This window comes from Rhea pennata, chromosome Z (genome assembly GCF_028389875.1).
Source record: "Rhea pennata isolate bPtePen1 chromosome Z, bPtePen1.pri, whole genome shotgun sequence".
NCBI lineage: Eukaryota > Metazoa > Chordata > Aves > Rheiformes > Rheidae > Rhea > Rhea pennata.
In genome coordinates, this window is record NC_084702.1 from 59,495,627 (window position 1) to 59,515,707 (window position 20,081).

The 20,081-nt window shown below is 33.5% G+C and overlaps 1 protein-coding gene across 1 annotated transcript in view; it reads left to right on the forward strand.

Moving 5' to 3' along the window:
- The window catches only part of ADAMTS6 (ADAM metallopeptidase with thrombospondin type 1 motif 6), a 144,452-nt gene that overhangs the window by 73,070 nt on the left and 51,301 nt on the right, over positions 1-20,081 (forward strand). Inside the window, exons 10-11 of the mRNA XM_062599217.1 lie at positions 4,581-4,722; positions 15,591-15,698. Coding sequence (XP_062455201.1) covers positions 4,581-4,722; positions 15,591-15,698 — 250 coding nt within the window. The remainder of the gene's footprint in view (positions 1-4,580; positions 4,723-15,590; positions 15,699-20,081) is intronic.

A 20,081-nucleotide genomic window follows, 5' to 3' on the forward strand; every position in this document is an offset into this window, starting at 1 on the left:
TGCTACTTAGAGCAGATTAGCTAATCCCACAATACTCCAGAAATCTAAATTAACTTTTAAAAAGTACAAGCTAAGAGTAGTCTTGTAAAATAAGGTCACATCAGGTGTATCTAAATTCCATATCTCACTCTCCAGTCACTGGAGAAAATTTACTATTCAGTGTTACCCTACTGACTTTTCTGTCATTGTGCTGTAGGTGACCCTGCTTGAACAGGGGGTTGGACTAGATGATCGCCAGAGATCCATTCCAACCTTAACCATTCTGTGATGCTGTGTCCTATCCTTTGGATTATAATTTGCCTCTTTTTTCTTTTACTTGAAAGCTTACTAGGGAAATTTTTTAGCCAACAGTTATTTTGATAAAAATGATATATTCCCATTTATTGTGGATTCTCAAACTTCAAGAGTCAATATTTTGTTTAAAAGGCTTCCCAGTTTTTAAAAAAGGACCAGTTTCTGTAGACATGGGCTCACAATATGGTTTTAAATGTTGACTTGGCAAGTAAGAGTCTGTCTAACTTTTGGGTTATTTTAATGTGAACAAATTTTAATGAGCCGAACCAGCAGCCTGTTCCCACTAACTTTTTTTGTAGAAATGTTTGATAAAATTAACAAAACCCAACAAATTAGTCCTACGTTTTATAGCTTAATATCTCCCAAACTCTTAAGGCCAGATAGCTCGGTGGACCAATAGACTTTTTCTAGTATGGCTCCTGGATAATATTTGAAAGAAAAAAGAACACTTTGGACTGCAGATCATATTGTGGAGAGAAAACATCATTAAAGAAGTAGCATGTTTTTTAGTACCAAACAAAAGAAATATTGATAATTATGACAACCTTGTAGAAAATGAAAGGGTCTTTGAGATGAAATCTGAAGTGATAATCAGTCATATCGTCAGGCCTGCATGAAAGATTGGAAACAAATAGAAATTATCATCAGAGAGAGAGATTCATAAGTCCATATCTATATTTCAATTTCTCAGAAGTTCAAGAATGTTTGTATTTAGTAATCCTATTCTAGCTCATTTCAGTTTTAGACATACCACCTTAAATCACACTTCCTGTACTTAAGCTCCAGTTCCACAAATATTTATGCCTTTAGACCAGTGAGTTTATTCCTTAATGTAAAGTTAAACAATTTTTTTTTAACCTGTATAATATATCTTGGTACTCACTAAAAATCAGTTTTACTCAGGAAAAATAGGGAGTAAGTATGAAGTAAGGATTCTAATAGGAGACAAATGTTATATATGCACATACAAGTAATACGTATCCTTATATGTATATGTGTATATATGAAGCACAATATTTATAGTTAATATATTTTACTATTGGTATACGTGAACATAATTCAAAAGATAAATGTAATGTAACTTATGAAATTTCTCATATTTTTGTCAGTAATTCTATAATAGAATTAAAGATATATACTATCTATGTACAGCTGTAATAGATCATTAAAATATTTACAGTAAATTTAATATATGATAGTCATAGTTTGCATTGTATTCCTCATCATTAATATAAATGAGACAATTTTTTAACATTTAAAACCTAATTCAGTGTCACTATTCTGGGATATTTTCCTCTTATTTTCTACTGTATATGCTGCTGAGATATTTGGAAATAGATATATTGTAGTATGAGCATAAAGTATTAAAGGTCAACACGCATAGTTTTTGCATTTTCTCTTTAGAGCCTTGACTATAGACGTGGTGTCCACACAGGTGCCTTGATCCATCATTTAATCTTGTGAGGATTGTCTACTCCCTCTTAAAAAATATAAATGCTCTCATGGGGATATCCTGCAAGGTCTTTTGACTTTATGTGTGCTAGCTACATAAGATAAAATCACAAAGTGCAAAACTGATTCCAAAGAAAAAAAAATCTAGAAATGCAGAGATGAAGGTATTGGGGCATTCTTTCCCTTCTCATCTTTTTTACATCTATACAGTGTTTGTTTGTTTTTTCACTTCCGTATGCCTGATGATTACTTTCAGATCTCAGTTTAGAGAAATGTTCCAGTATCTTTATTCATCAGGCACCTTTTGCTTCATCCTCTTAGATTTAGCAGAAGTCTTTTCTGAAGTATCTGGGTTTTCCATTGATGGAGTGAAGAGAAGGAGAAGATGAGGGATATAGACTCAAGAGCATTACACCATTTCTGAGTCCAATAGAAATCTTCTGGAAAGGCTGCAAAGATCCTCACTCTGTGTTAATTTTCTGTGCACGGATTTGCTGAGACCCTTGATTGCCAATAGGAAGTCCTTGGTTTCATGACTCTGTTTTATAACACTTGCTATTTCTTTTCCAAAGTTCACTTCAGTGAACTTCAGTTCACACAGTACTGTATCAGGTTCTTATTCTGAGTTTGTAAAATGTGTCAATTTTGTCTAAGTACCTTGAGAGGAATAATAGAACTGAAGCAGAAGGAAAAAGAGAAACAAATTTTCAGTCTGGAAGATGGTGGAGTAATAAAGTCAATAAGGGCTAGTCATTTTCTTACTTTTTTAATACTATAACAATATTTCATTTTAATGAAAATGGTGTCCTTAGAGCAGAGCAGGAATTTTTTTTCTACAAGGATTTTGACTTCCATTATATGAAATTAGCATTACATATTTATTTCTGCAATTTTATGTCTTGTAGGGTAGGTATAGAGTTAAATTTAGAGGTTCAGTGCATTGAAAGATTCAGACTTGATTCTGTAATTTAATCTGTGCATGGATCCATATGCCTATGGAGAGAGTCACCGAAGGTAATAAGAGTTTTTAAATGCTGTGTCCTTGCCTACCTGTTTACAGGAATCGTAGTTTACAGGCCAAACTCTGCACTACTGAAATTTGTCAAAATACTCCTATCATATACAATACTAGCTGGAGATATTGTTAAATGTTAAACTTCACTGATTGTTTAAGCAAAGTTCCTATTTGCAGTTGGGTCTGAACACTGCAGAAGGATCAGATTGTGTTTGCGTTCCTTCCATATTGCAATTATTAATGTGTACTCTTTGTACACAAAAAGAACAGTGCTGAAATACTTAGGTTCAAAAGAAAGCAGGAGAGTTTCCCAACTTTTGCCATTTTAAAAAATATATATTTACAAGAGTAAATATTCGAATAAGAGGGGAAGTACCTTTTTTTCTTTCCTGGTTCATACATTTGATATTTTACATTTCAACACATTTTCAACATAATTTCAGCGTGTTCTATGCCTTGATTTTAGGAAGAATATGTGCAAGAGAATAACGTTAAATTCATTGGCATTAGTAACTGAATATCGTAATTTTCGTATATTTACTTGATTATTGCCATAGTTTCTATGTTACCTCTTCTGAAATGGTCAGGGGTTTTTTGTTTGTTTATTAGCTTTTCCGAAGGATTTATTGTACTATTTAGAAGAAATGAATAAAAAGGGTTAAAATTGAAAATGTGAAGTATATGGTTAAAGAGGGCTTTTTGCTCCTTTTATCTGCAAATGAAAAGTATTGAAAATTAGCAATATCCAGAATAACACTGCAGAACATTCACTTGTGAAATTATGTTCTTTTGGCAAGCTGCATGGAAAAGATTTGGGAAAAAAACATGAATACTGGCAAAATTTATAGGAATGTTGGAAAAAAATTTAAAGTGTTGGCATAAGAATTCTTTAAAAATCCTCACTTACTCACATGTGAAATGAAAGTAAAAAAGCATCTGTCCTTTTTTATGCACACTGACTAAATAAAACTGAATAATTACATTTAGCAAAATATAAAGGTTTCTAAACGAAAGAACTCTGTCTGCCTTTGGCTTTGTTTATTTGTTCCACTACATTCCACATTCAAACATGATGTTTTACATATTTTGAAAAAACAGTGATTATAAAAGAACATGAACTTTTTAAAATATGCTATTAGTTAAAATATAAAATTTTGAAGACTAAGTATTATTAATGCAAAAATCCTGGATCTGTACAAATATATACAAATTTAAAGATCCTGGACAATTTTGATCACTAATTATTTTGTTCGCTCAAATAGAAGAATGCACATTAAGATCCTAATCTTACAAACACTTAAATATATTTGAAATTTAAATGTTTGTACTTTTACATAAGCCAATTGAGCTTCTTATTTATTATCCATAAGAAGGTGAAGTACTTAGCTGTTGAAGAGTTGAAAGGGTTGTTAAGAATTATAAACTTCATTTTTTAAATTTGCTTAATTTGTTTGTTTTTCATTCTATGACCAAATGTAGTTACTCTTCAGTGAACACAAATAGGAAACTTAAAAATGAAAATCAGTCTTGTGTGGCTCAAAAATTATCGTACTTTTTAAAAGGATGATATATGAAATCTATTTCACAGTCTAAAATGAGCATTTTTGTTTAATAGTAATAATGAAAAACTCTTTTGAGCTCTTAATTCCCTCTAATTATTTTTTTTAATCATGGGTGTACCATTTTACTGTTTTGTTTCTTGCAATCATATTTGTTTCACACCCAGTGCTGTTAAAAGTAAGAACTAGATACATGATATCGTTACTGTGATTAACAGTCAATAGAATTCCTAATTCCTTTGGTCCTTTATGTTGAACAGTTCAGGCCGTGGTACTTGCCTTGATAATGAGCCTCCCAAGCGTGACTTTCTTTATCCAGCTGTGGCCCCAGGTCAGGTGTATGATGCTGATGAACAGTGTCGCTTCCAGTATGGAGCAACATCCCGCCAATGTAAATATGGGGTAAGAAGTCTTAATCCTTATGCTGAGTGTTCTGCTTAGTCATTTGTATATATTCCTTCATAACATAAATCTTTAGTTAGATGCAGTAGTGGGTTACAGATTTCCTACAGTATTCTGTCTGGTGCCGCCATGTGTAAGCTAAGGGTAAATTTTAATATTTATGCTGCATCTTTTGTTTGAGTCATTTGTGTGTACGGTACTCCAAAGTGTGCAGGTAACGATGAGTTGGAGAAGCATTTTTTTAATGTTAGGAAAAAAAGAGCCCATAGCACTTGCTCCTGCTCCTTGTAAAGTGAGCAAGATTCTCACTGATAATAGTTAAATGAGATCATCTTGTATTAATCTTGAAACATGGAATCTTTTGTGTTGGCTTTAACTTTTCAGTTTAAAGCTACATTTTGAAATTACTTCTGTATTTATATTGATTCGCCAAGCCCATTTTTACCTTTTTTTTTTTTTTTTTTTTTTTTTTTTTTTTTTTGCTGGCATTGAGGTTATTATTTCTCATGTTATTCAGATCTCTTACTGAAAAGAATAATTGGATATGGGAACAGAAGGACATGATGCTAGATAGCTGAAAAGAATACTGAAGAGCTGAGTACTAGCAAAGTTTTGGTTGCTAGTACCAGTGTGCAGTATTTAAGTTAAAGGAATTTACAGCACAAATAAAAACCCGCACACTAGTATTTAGGCAATTTATGCAATATATCTTTAAATACTATCTTGAAAATCTTGCCCAAATATCTAGTAAAAGGATGCATTCTGTTAGGCTGGTCATCAAATTATCAGCTGAGACTGAACCTTAAAAATATGTCTGATTGTTTAAAAATGCATAGTTTTAGTAATATTTTAATTGCTGCTTTTTCAAATAAAACAGTGTAATTTGTTCTATACACTTTTCTAAAGGTTAAATGTAAAGGAAGTCCATATTTAATGTCTCCAGGGTGACAAATACAATATTATTCTTGGGATGGCTCTTTGGCAGATCATATTGTACGAAGGATTTAAAAGCTGTATGTAGTTGGCTGACTAGCTCGTTGGGTCTTCCGTTCTTGATCTCTCATCAAACTTCTTTTGGCCTTTAGTATTTCTCTTTAAGATCTCACTTCTCACCCCAGTTCTTTCAGGGCCCTGTTTTCTGTCATTACATCTAAGATACACTCTTTATTTTTTCCTTTTCCTTACAAGTTCTCACCATACACACTATTTTCAGACTAAGGAAATCTACAGGTATTTAATCCATTATTTTTGGAGTTATACGGCGTTTTAAATTAAATTGGAAAGTTAATAATGTGCAAAACCTGGCTTTTCTGCATGTATATTATTTTTTCATACTCTGTTAAACTATATAATCATTGTTCTGATCAAACTGCACAGCACAGTTTTATTCTTAAAACAGTATCTTGGCCTTAAAATGCAAACAATGTGAAATAATGAAGATTTAAGTAATCCTGGCTTTGTGCTGTCTGCTTTCTTTTTTGTTTTGAGTTTTTTGTTAAGATTCCCTTATAGTTAGAAAAAAGAGGCTGAAACTTAACTGAGGCACTAATTGAAAAAAATTAAGTCTTCATGTTACATCACCAGTCCTCTGAATTGGTACGGCATATCAACACGGCCAGCAGTGTGCAATGGAGCATGATTTGAAAATACGTTTTTTTCTGAGACACTTAATAACAATATTCAGGTTGTATATATTTACGTAACATGAATGTAAAAGTCTTTCTAACTTGTAAAAAGTATGTGATAATTTAAAATATTGTCTGCATTTAAAATATTACCTGCCATAACCATAATGCTCTGAAAATACCATCATAATGATTATGATGGCACATATTCCAAGTGATACCTTTGAAGGGAAGAAAATTATTTGCAAGTTGATAGTGCAGATGGAAAGTACTCAAACAAGAAAGACCTATTCATGTGAGAGAAGGTTTTTAAAACTAAACAGTGGAGGTAGATCTAAAAACCCAGTAAGCTGAATATTCAGTTCTACTCTTTCATAGTCAAAAGTAAAAAGGCCTTTGGTTCAGTACTCTGGATGTTCCTATTTGATGTAATACTCACAACAAAATGCTGTGATAGTTTGTTGATCTCACTGTAACAAATACATATGCGATTATGAAGAGGCAGACCTAATAAAGATCGCTAATTAACAATGGAACATAATCGGTACGCTAAAATCTTGTTAGCAGTAAGCAGCTTCTATATTGAAGCACCTGGTACAAAAGAGGCAATGCAGTTTTTCCAACATGGCGTTTAGTGACCTAGACGGAAGGAAATTCTAAAACAAAAGGAAATCTCAGAGAGAGTTAGTTGCTATCTCCCTTGCTTATATACTTCACTGATTTGTGATGGTGAGACGTGACAGGAGAAATGGTTGAACTCTTAAGTCAGAAAGACAAAATCACAAGTTTTATTTAGGCTCTGGTATAAGTATCTAGAATTGAGTATATTTTAGATTTTAGAGCTCGTACTTTTAAAGCGGCGTAGAGAATTATGATGTTCTTTTTACGTTAAAATTCTGTCCTAATGTGTGTCCTTTAGAAAAATTTCCTCTTTCAGCCATCTAACTTTGATGATAATTTATGCTCATTGCTCTTTCTTCCCTATTTCCTTGTGTATTCCCTCTGTGCATTTATTTTAACTGCTTCTTACTTTTGATCATAAATTAGGTCTTAATCCTGTAAAGAATTTTGCACATTTAAGTACATGAAGCCTTCTTTCTCCTTTAGGAACTTAAATACCTGGAGAGGTGTTTGAGGAATTAGGGCATCAGAATGCAAGTACTGAAGAGGCTGCAGGCTCTGCCTTTCTATGTGTGCATAGTGAAAAGGAGCTTTGACCCTGAAAGGAACATTTTGGTAGTTGTATGAGAATTACTCTTAGAACAAGACCTAAATGGGCAAAGGCAAAATAGATCCGTCTGTTTATTCACTTCCGGACAAAATTGCTCCAGCAGAAGTATTGCTGCTATCAATCAGATTTTTCTATGTTGTTCAGCACATGAAATCAAGCAAGAATTGAAAATGCCCAGGTTAGCTAAGTTATCGGTAAAACCATGTGTTTTTAAGCAGTGATCCTTCTAATGTCATGTTTGTGGTGATCTTTATACTTTCCACCAATCCCTGATACATTGACAATTTTAAGGAATTTAAATTAAGAAATAGATATTTTGAATAAAAAATTAAGAGGAAAAACTTGTCTCAAATACCCAGTACATCAATACTTAAAACATTGCATTTTTAGGGTACACTTTCAAATTCAGGGGAATGTTAAACTTAAAACTCCGAATAAGCCAAATTGTGATTGTGGGAATTTCACTATATGATACATATACACGGATTCTTCCTAAAGTGAAGTATCTGGCTGGATTCAGTGCAGGAGGAGAATCTGAGGTTATTAGAAATTGTACGAACAGTGCCAGTTTCATTCGTGTAGCTACCATATATGCTGCATCTTTGCTAGGATGATGGAGTATGAATTCTCCCCTGCTGGTTGTCAAGCATGGCTCAGTTCTTCTCCACTCTATTTGTGTGCCAGTTACAGAAACTTTTTCAATCTTTTTATTCAGGTGAGTGTAAGGAGAACATTTTTCATGGACTCCTTCCCTCCTTAACCTCTTGAGCATCTGCTTAATAATAGGACTGTTGGCTCTGTCTGGGTTAGCTTGGGGAAAAAATTCCAGTCTGACTTTGAATTTCTCTGTTTTATGAGTTTAAATAGTATCTGGAATATGCCTGACTAACTCAGAGATTTTGTGGTTCAAAATAATGCTTTGCTTTAGAGCTGGTCCCCACATTTCTAGGACGGAGGCTAAAACCTCAGACATTTTAATAGCAGTTAATACTTTATGCATATGGTTGATATTGCTGTGGTGCATTTTATGATCTTCGAAGCTGTTGGCTGCAACTCATGGATTTCAGAGATAGTGCCTAACAATTCTTATGGTATATCTTGTTGCATTCTTTGCTTTTCGACCATCAGTGGCATCAGTAGATACTTTGAATAGATGAATAAGCAGACAAATTCTTTCCTTTGCATATATGACTACCTTCACTCAAATCAGCAGGAGCAATCTATTCATATTTCACACTAGCATTTAACACATCAGGTAATGTATTTTAGCTGATGACAGGTAGCTGTCTTCTGTGTCATGGTCTTATGTTTGCAATTAAGTTCTACAGTTAGTTTGCCAACTAAAATAGCATAAATTCAAACATGAGTTTATACTCACATTTTGTTAGTGAAGTTTGGAGAACAGACGAAGTTCAAGCTGTGAACTTACTGCTTATGAACAGTGAGAATGAGGCTACGCCCTCACGGTGTGAGGACACGATGTCCTCCTGCTGCCCTCAACAGGTCCCTTGCTTTTGTTGTCTCTGGGAAGCTTTTTATGAGTTACGGGGAATGCCCCCTACAAGGCTAATTGCTATTAATGGAAAGTTATTGGGAAAGAGCTGACTACGTAAATATACCTTCATTGCTTCGTACCTTCACTGCTGTTTACTTTCCCACATGCCAACTCAGAATAGTCTAAGTAATGAGCTCAAATCCAGGAGAATAAACAGATTTCCATACACAGTTATCTAATATTTCTTCTAGAGCAAAATAGCTTGAAATTACAATTGACCCTTGTAATTAGGTGATGCAAATTTTAATGTTAGGGAATAATGCATTTTAATATAGTATGTATTTTTTATAAACAGAAATGATTACTGTTGCGATAGCCTGAGCTGCCGCTATTTTGCTGGTACATTTATGTGATTTACTTCAGTTAAAGAAAGGGAGGCATTTACGGCTTCCCCTAACTTAGGGCTTTTAGGAAGATGAAAGCAGGTTCTGGCTGATTTCCAAAAAGGAAAGAAAGAGAAATCACTGGTGTATCTTTACCCAGAAACTACCAGTTCTGTTCTGTTTGCTCATCTTTTGATACTATGGATCATAGTACACATTCAGTTGAATTTGTACATAGTACTTCCTAACTCACTGAAAAGTGACTCGCTCCTCGGCTTCTTCTTACAGCCAAATCTTTTTATACTCAGAGTTTTTTAGAAGAGCATAAGCAATTCAGTGAGAGATTGATTTATATTATGTTGCTCACAAACCGCTGTTAAAAATTATGTGTAGGCAAAGATGGAAACTGAAGATCCTGCCATTGCACTCCATCATCTTTATAAGCCTCTCCAGCATTCTTACGCTTTGTAAGGTCTTGCCTATCAAGTGCAAAACCTCCCATAACTATTATGCAGGCCTTTTACATCGAGAATGATTAAATTCTCTTGAATTTTTTTTGCATACAGACTTACATGATCATGTTCTAAAGCTGTTTGAAACACTTTCAGCTGTCTTCTAATAGTGGATTTTAGTTTTTTTTCTCTCTCTTTTATTTTACTTTTTTTTTTAAGGTTAGATTTACTATAGCCAAGGGAAATTCCAGGTTTTTTCCTCTATCTGAATCCTAAAGTGGTTTTACATCTTTTTTGTATCTTGGTTAAGTAAATTCTCACAGGGCCAACACTGTGTACCAATCTGATACCACCCTCTCTTCTTCTCTCCTAACATTATCTTATTTGTCTCTCTTTTTGCCTACCTCTCTTCTGCTCTCTCTTCTTCTTTCCTTCTTTCCCTCTTTCTCTTTCTTTCCTTTTTTCTCTCCCTCTCTTCCTTGTGCTCTTTCTTCCTCTCTTTCTCTCTCCCTCTCTTGACATTTTTAAAATGCACAGCAGAACATGCAGATGTTAAATGCAAGCACAACACAAAAGTACTTGAATCTGATAAACCTGTTTAAAAAGTAGGAGGGGGAGACAATGATTGAAGATCACTTCTCCCACTTCTCAAAGCAAGAGAAGTGCAGTAAGTATAGTAGGAACAATAGTGACATTCTAGGTACTGTTACGGGGTTTGGATAAACGCAGGGTACTTTGCATGGGTTTGAAAGAGAAGATGGTACTTGTAGGTGAGTGACCTTGTGGGACTTCTGTAGTTTTCATAAGGTTCACATAAGCACCCAATATTTAGGAAAGTGTGATGGTAACGTAATATGATTGTATGACTTAACCTTACAAATTACCTTTCACGTTCCTTCAGCATGTTACGGTTCATAACATGCTGCACCACTTAATGAGCATTTTTATTGCAGCACTAGAATGGTAACTTTGGGTGCTTATCTGAACTAAACTTGTCTTTGAACTTTCTGAAGTTCACCCATTATTAGAATCACCCTTCTGATTTTAAACATGTTGCCACTAGTATTTCAGCAGTGATGGTGAAAATATTATAGGTAGATGCTTTTCAGATCTGAATTTTAAGTCACAGTTCAAATTAAATATTTTAATACTCTATTCTGGCAAATGCTCATCAAGAGGTGCAGCATATTATAGCTAATAGATGCTGAAGGAATGTAAATTCTAATTCAGATTTTAAAATTTTATTTAAAAACATGACTCTCCCCGCCCAAATTATCATAGTTTAATACATGTTGTGAATATATTTCCCATCTTATTTTTTAATATTATAGGCCAAACTGCTGACTTTTACTTGAGGCTTTTGTTAGTGTTTGAAACATTAAGAACAGCACAAGTGGATCTTTGCCCATATTCTGAGTTTTCATTGTGCTGTATTGTTATTATTTTGTGATGATGATGGTATAGGATGCTTAGATGTTACATAATTTGAAATGCCTATATGTAACTCTGCATGACATGACAGAAAGAGGCTCCATCATTGATAACACATAGGCAAAAAAAAGATAATTTGATTTGCTGTTTTTTTTCTCTAGATGGGTTCAGCTTTGTTTAATTTACTGCAAATACAAGCATCCGAATTCCAAACTGAAGTCATGGAGCCCTAAGATACACCGTTACAGGTTGTCATCTATCTTGTCTTGATCTTGTGAGGCCTCAGCTTCAGTTTATGTTTCCTGGATTTTTTAAAACACTTTGCCTTATTTCCTTTAAAAATTAATAGTTATTAAATCCACACACTCAGAGACTGACTTTGAGGTCATTGATTAATTTTCAGATTACTCTTCATTTTTCTAGTTCCAGTAAATTGCTCACACAAATTTGATGTTGGAAAAGGATGTGATAACCTCATCCTGTGTCCCCAGAGAAGGAAAGGCTAATCTAAAGAGTCACCTTTTGTTGGGGTGCGTGTGTGTGCATGTGAATGTGTGAAATGGTTCTGGGCATGAGCTTCCCAAGGCACTAGGATAGTGGTAATAAGAAAAAAACTTAATAACCATGAACCAAAGGTAGTACGAGGTGTAGGGTTGATCTGGAGAAGAGAAATCTTTGTGTACCTTAATAAGAATTTCTCCAACTTTCCGAAGTGAGATGAAAATAAGGAAGGCATACAGCTATATTAATACCTGGTATATTTCCATTTTCATTTAGCAGAATAACAACACAGATGGATTTTCCACTTTTTTTTTTAAATACCTTGTTTTCAAATAAATATTAATGTTATTTTTCATTTCACGTACAGGATGATGGAGAACATGCTTCAAATTCTACTCTTTCTTTTAAATACAATAGACCGGGGAAAGTAAATTTTTTAATAAATGTGATTATATTTAAATGAAATCATAAAAATACATTTAAAACTTTTTAATATAAATTATTTCTACAAAATGATACATTGTGTTATTTTGTTAATAAATCTTCGGTGTTGCCCATAGTCTTCCATAAAGAATTTTTTTGTTGATTTTGGGTTATTGTCTGTCATAATTCTCATACAGGATTCCTTTCTGATTGAAGCAGAGATTTTTACTTAAACATTAGCAGTATGATACAGCCCGTAGTATGTTTATATTACTTTCCTTTTGTCTTTAGGGATTTACAGAGGTAAACTCTTTCTGAAATCAACGGCAGAATAAGGACTGCCAGGACTTGTTAATAATAATACCTAGTTTTTATGTACTGCTTTCAATCCTGTTTCCCCAAGCAGTTCAGAAAGAAGAAAAATATTTTTCTCATTTTGTGGAGTAGGGAGGTGAGCTGACTTGCCTAAAATCATCCTGCAAGCAGATGGATAAATAAAAGTTTGAATGCTGTATCCACTAATTTACACAGTTTGTTTGATTACTAGTTTAGAATTACAAAGTGTAGGAGACATTACTTAAATGAATTTGGAGTAACGTAGTGCTGCAAAGCAGCTTGAGTATACAGAATGTTTCCTGTTGACAAGAACTTGTTAAATACTCTATTTTTGCTGGCAATGAAATACATGCATGAGTTATTACTTCCCCTCTTATGTTAATGTATAAATGACGTGCTTCTGTAGACAATCAAAAGTGAAATTCTGTAGGTAATCCCTGGAACATGAACCAGAATTCTGAATTCAAATCACCATGAAATATAAATGTTTTAAATGTTCCAGACTGTGATCTAGATCTGACACTTTGCCTGTGTCTTTGTATTGGAGTGATTGAAATCTTTGTTACTCAATGCACTTGAATTTTGAGCTTTTCAGAGCATTGATCCAAATTTTACAATGAAAGCACAGTTATTAATTTAAACATTTGAACTTGATTAGCAAAATAAACAGGTCACAAGTAGAATTTTATCACAGTCTGACACTTTCAATTACAGTTTGACAATATAAGCCACATATGAATTAAATGAGCAAGAAAATTAGATTAAAAACCAAGTAAGACAGGACTATGATAGGAGCACCTCATATAGTGTTTGAAAGAAAGCAGTTTTAGATTTTCACTTTGAAATCAGTACTGGATTGAAGCTTGGGTTCTTGGTTGATTTAAATCTGGTTTTAATTTAGAGCTGAATTTTGAAGCAATTGTAAAATTTATAAATTTAATTAGAGAGTTTTTGCTAGTATTTGTGACATCTTCTGTGCTTTGCCTAGTCTATGTAATTTTTCTAAATCATTTATTTGTGAATGTGTCTCTGAAAATGCTGTCATCTGAGTAGCAAAAGCATTTTACACAGAGATTTAAATAATAAATACTTACACTGTTTTAGTACTTCAGTGAAAAATAAATTGTAATTTGAAAAGTAAAATGAGTTCTACTTTGGCTGCAGGTATGCTTTTAAACATGGCAATATTTCTCTGAAAAAGAGGCTCAAGAATGTCAGTTAATTCAATACATGATTCTCTTAAATTTTTATAGAGTCATTTGCCAAATAGGAGTTAGTGCATGATTTAATATAACAAAATAACTTAGACCAAATTGTCAAAAATGGGGTGGAAACTCCAGAATGCCTCAGTACTCATTCTTCTTCATTTCAGACAATTCTAATATGTCTTCTAATGGATTTTTTTTTTTAAAGAAATCTTTCTTTTATCAGTAGTGCAACTAAATGCACTGTTGCAGTGTTGATGCTGACACAAGGCTCCTGTTGATTTTAAACTTAGCAGAATTTTGCATGCAAGAGGTGGACTTGCATGCAAAACTTAGAGCAGAATTTTGCGTGCAAGTCCACCTCTAAATCATCATTATTGAAGAAAAGCTTGTACTCTTGAATTGTTACTGCAGCTACTAGTGAATATATATAAATGCAATACAATGCAAGAAATGTGAATCTTGGACTAAAATTTAAAGTTACTACTGTTGAGATGTGTAGAAGACAGCCTAGGTGCCAAATACTCATTCATTTCCTCAGAGAAACAGTGAATATTACTGGGGGGACCTAATAACTTTATTTTACTCACAATGTCTTTTCCTTCTTGCTGTTTATGCAAAGGTTCAGCCACAGAATCTGTATGAGAATCACTTGTAGGATATGATTTCAAGCAGCCGTTAAATAAAATGTAATAGTAGTGACTATCATAGTATTGTTTTAAAAAGCTCTGTGAGTATTTATCTTTCAAATTTCAAATTTAATACTTTAAAAATGGAAAATATCACTGTCAACTTCTTATACAGCTCTCAGAATAGCGTAACAAAGATTATTTTGCAAGAAAGTTGTTAAAAAAACAAGTAATCTGTGATTCCATTCTGCAAACATAGCCCAATCCAAGGGCAACTGAAGTGCCTAGGAAGATTTCCAAAGTGTTCAGCCGACTTTGGATCATGTCCCACATTATGAATTTCAATCCTAGATAGTTTTAATAATGAACCACTTATGTCAATAAAAGTAGCTTAATTTAGATGAGTTAACTGTGCAAAAATACGTGAGAAAATATTGTAGGAAAAAGATTATTTGAAGAACTGTGTTTATTTAATACTGACAGTATAATGAATTAGGATGGTTGAATTATTTATGAAAAATCACCTACAAAACTAAAAAGCCAAAAGGAAATATTTTAGTATGTAGCTCAATTAGTACTAAATACACGTGCTCTATTTTAGCATGTGTTACGGAAGAGGAGTGCAGGTAGTCTGAGATCAGAAACTTCTTGGTTTAACTAGTGCAAACAAAATTAAATGTTGTTGTTTCATATTTCAGAATTGTTAGTATCCCTTTACCATGGAATTTTGAGGCAGATAAGTACGGAAATGGAGATACTACAGCACATCTGAAGCCTGCTTTTAATACAACACCAAAATATACCAAGCACGTTATTAGCACTGCTCCAAAAAAAAACCCAAAACCAAAAAACAAAAAAAAAACCCAAAACACAACCTGTGACAAAACATCACTTCTATGGAAGCTGTGAAAAACACATTTTTATAGTCTACAATTTGACATTTCCAGATTGCTTGTGGCAGAATATTCTTAGGTAAAATATGGTGGCTTTGAAATTGCTCCAAAGTGTTTTGCAACCCTCTACATATCTATTTCTCTAGCTCCATTTCTTATTGTCTCTGTTTAAAACAGATTTGTATATACACGTGTGTGTGTGTGAGGACTGGAAACAATTTTAGGCTGTTACTCTGAACAACTTGCTTCTGCCTTCTTTCCTAGGAAGTGTGTAGAGAGCTCTGGTGCCTCAGCAAAAGTAACCGCTGTGTTACCAACAGCATTCCAGCAGCTGAAGGTACTCTTTGCCAAACAGGGAGCATAGAAAAGGGGGTAAGTACAAATAATTTATTGTTTGAAGACTACAGACAGAATACATCCACATCCTAATGAGAGAGTCGTATGGAATTTATTTAATGATCACTTTATAAATCTAATCTAATAAACAATTTGTCCTGGCTATAAAATTCTAAGCCTGCCTTGAAAAAAACCTGAAGTACTTTGTTTTCTGAGTAATTTCTGTAAAAAAGCCAATTAATTTCATCTTGGGCTGTTGTAACTCTGGATCTGTAATTGACCTCTCAAAAAGGTCTGACATGTATCTAGAGATTGGGAGCTGTTATTTTCTTAGGAGATAAAAGAATCTTTCTTTCTCAAAACTCCATCTTTCTCAGTGACCGTTTTGTTTGACTTTTATTGCTTTAAAATTCAGTTGTATTTGCATAACTGCTTAGGTTTAAAGGAATTTGAAATGCAGTCTGATAAACCTACATACCTAAGGCATATGTATGGAAAGTCAGTATTGGAGTGGATAAGATTACTGGGTTTTTTTCTTTTTTTTTTTTTTTTAATGAAAGTTATATATCTATCTGTCTGGATGTGATAATTTTGATTTAAACGATAGACTGTATCTCAGTAGTTTAGGAAGGAGATCTGAAAATGATTTTCACATTAAGAAAACCAGTAAAAAGGTGTTCCATAATTAGAAGGCAGAATATATACCGATCTTAAACAGGAAAGAGGGAACTAAAATATTCTAATAATGGATTTACAGGCTATGTACCTGAAAAAATGTAAATTCCATATGTCCATTTTTTAGATAATACAGTACCTTTTGTGCAGATTTGTTCAAAGTGACACAATGACAAGAACTTACTATATAAAACAATTTCCCATAACTCTCTTGAGAGTTGCGAGTTGCTACATCTGTCCTTAAGATTTACTTCTCCAGACTGTTTTTTTTTTTCTTTTTTTTCCTCTCCTAACAATGACTACTGTCATCTGTTCTCTGTTCTGACTCTTGCCATGCTGGCTGGGCTAGTTTCAACAAAGGTTACACTGCATTTTGACTTGCAATCTGATGTTTAAATAAAGAGAATGAAAGCTTTTGGGCAGCTGTCACAGTTTATTAATCCTTGCTGACGGCTTCATTCAGGGCGCATGACCTAGTGCCATTCTGATGGCTTTTCCATGCTGAGTTTGGAAATATTGGTAAACCATGTTAAATAAATTCATTGAAGGGGTCATTTAAAAAAATGTAGTGCTTATAGTTAGCCAATAAAAATAGAGAGACCTTCACATTTTACCAAAACTGTTACCTTTTATTAGAGTAATAGAAAATGCTAGAAGCCTTATTCTTAAATCAACAGTCTGAGTTTATTTTGGAACCACCACTCCTTGTCAATGACAAGGAGCAATTTACCTCAATTTATATTTTTTAAACCCTGAGACTGCAATGAACAAGTCAAGATGCTGTAAGACAGTGTTGCTGTGTCCAGTTGCCAGAGGCTTTAATCACTTTGCTCTATACAAAACATCTCCTCCAGTCATCATTGTCTTATTCCGTCATTAGATATTAGAGAGAAGTGAGAGAAATGTTATTATTTTACAAAGGTAAACTGTCCATGCCTTTAAACAGCAGAGAATTGTGTCTATAACTTGTGACTTCAAAAGTCCTTGTAAATTAATAGTTCCTGATAGCAAAAAAAACATAAAACATAAGTCCTTTCCAAATATGTAGTTCTCTTCACCACATGCTAAGGAGAAAATAATAGCTTACAATTCTATAACACTTTATTATTACAATAATAACAACATTTATATTGCAGTCACGCCTCTAAGCCACAACCAAATTAGACCCTATTTTGCTGGGCTTTGTCCAAATATATAATAAATAGAGCATTCTCTGATCCAAAGGCCTAACAAGATCCTAGAGTACTTTATCATATTTGGAGGGTCAGTTTCTGCTTTTAATTAGACTGATGTAAATTCTATGTAACTGTTAACTCAAATTTTGAACAAAATTTGATGCATTAATATCTTACGGGCAGAGTCAGGAGGGATTTCTGTAATTAAACCTAACACTTTGTTATAAGACCTTCTGTTCAGTTGCTTACATAAACCTGGCAAACTTTAACTCTTTGAGTTGAAATTTTCCATAGTAGATATCTGACTGTGCCTGAAGGCTTTCAGAATGTTTTCCATAAAAGCTATTCAGCTATTTCTGCATACAAGGAAGGAGAATAGCGTGTTGTTCTGGCACTGACAGAAGCTGTACATCTGTCATGTTTTGAAGCTTTAATGCTTTCACGCTGTGATGAAAGGGCTTACGTGTTGCTGAGGTCAAAAAGGCTCCCCTTTCTTCCTATTCCTGTAATAATCAGTTCAAAAATAGGTGAGTCTTCTCTAGTCATATATGCTCAGAGATGAATCTGTGAAGGTGAACTAACTGGTGGATTTAAAAAGACGCTGCTCAGGAGATGAAACAAAAAGATGATACTAATAGGAATGTGTATTTTCATCTTTAAACATACAGTAATAAAAATTAACTTTTTATAGCATCATCAGTATAGACATGTGCCAAGGTTATAAACAAGTGGCAAATGTGTAGAAAGTGAAAACACAGCATGCTGAAAGAAGAATTTATAAAGCTGGATTATCTGGTGGTTAAAATTCAAGTTATTTTTGGACATTAAGTTTCCTAGCAAAATAATTGTAGAAGCACTGATTGAAAATCCATTATTAGAATTGAGATAAGCTTAAATTTAATTCACTCTGATTTTTCTCACTATTACAGTTCTTGCTCTCTGGAGAATTTTCTAAAAGCATATCATTATAAATCTCTTAATTTGGTTAAGGATGGGTCACATTATTCACAGAGTTGAATGTTTGTGAACATTTTACATGCGAGTGTTTAAATGCATTACCACTGTCTTTTTAATGCAGTTAATTGAGAGTTACCTCTTAGTAAGAGAGAAGAATAACATTTCAGTTCTAAAACTTTAATGAAGATTTGTTCTTTTCAAAATACATGACACCTTCTCTTTTCTTCATTTACTGGTTACCCAGTAGTCCCTACCTCATTCCTGACAGCAGGTGAGGTTGCTGTAATTCATGGAGGAAACATACTACTTTTATTATTATAAGTATTTTATATATATATATATATATATATATAGGTATTTATAAGTATTTCATTGTAAATAATGAAGGTTTTGGACATTTTGAATTGCTCTGGAAGAGATTTTATGCATCGCTAGCCTCTGCTGACAGATTAATTTTCAGTTAAAATATAGCAGCCGAAGTGAGCAGTAAGTCCTCAGAATTAATTTCAGTGGAGGAGAAAAAACAGCATTGAAGGAGGGGTAATATGGGAAACATAAGAAATAAATGTTTGGATGGTAAAGGAAATTGCAGAGATTCTATTCTGCTTTGGAAAATAAAACAGATAAAGTACACCTGAGTATTGTACACATTCACAATGGGATAGAGTTAGGATCGTTTGCGTGTTCTGTTTGTGTGTATGTGGTATTTTGGGGGTTTAATTTTAACTCTGAGTTTCCTTTTATTTTGGTTTATAAACTTGAGTTTTGAAGTGTTGATAATATTTCTGTCTAAATCTAAATTATTAGCTTATATTTTTACTCTTAGCAGCATTTTTAATTTTTGGCTTTTATCTCTAGCACTAGATAACTGTAATCTTGTGGCCTCTTTAACAGAGTGCTGTAAGGGGATTATTGTCTTCAGTTAATGTAATCATTACCACTTAATAATTGTTTAATATCACTATAATGAAGAGAAGACCAGAAAAATTTAATGTCTCATAAATAATTTACATAAGTAGTTTCCCCTGTTGTAATTGTATCATTAGAGGCACTGCAAAACACAGTGCCATATATGGGTGTATATACACATATGAATGTGTGTGTAATAGCTCAAAATACAAGGATTTACTTTATGGACTGCATTATGTGCTATACAGACATTCAGTAGTAGTCTAGATAGACGCTCCATATGAGACCTACTTTCCTCTAACAGATACCTGTTTATTGGCCCAGAAGTCAGAGTGGGAAATGTAGAAATCAGCAAGAAGGATAAACCATCCTTTCCTAAGTGGAACTCCATGAAACATTGTTCCCCTGTTGGATTTATTGATTTATTTTGCTCTTTTTTTTTTTTCTTTAAGAAAGGCGATGCATTTTGAACTTGAAATTAAAATATTCTGCTTCATATGCTTCCTGTAGCACACATGGATGCTGCTTTTTATTGCTCTAACTGTTAGAGAATGAGATCTTATAAACAGAAATGGGCTGGATTGTAACAGCTGTCCTTTAAAACAGTTTCAGGTATAGCCTATACAGACAAACAAGAAGTCATAGAGAAAAAAATGTTTTGAGAGAAGAAACCATAATGAATCTTACTAGAAAAGTAATATTA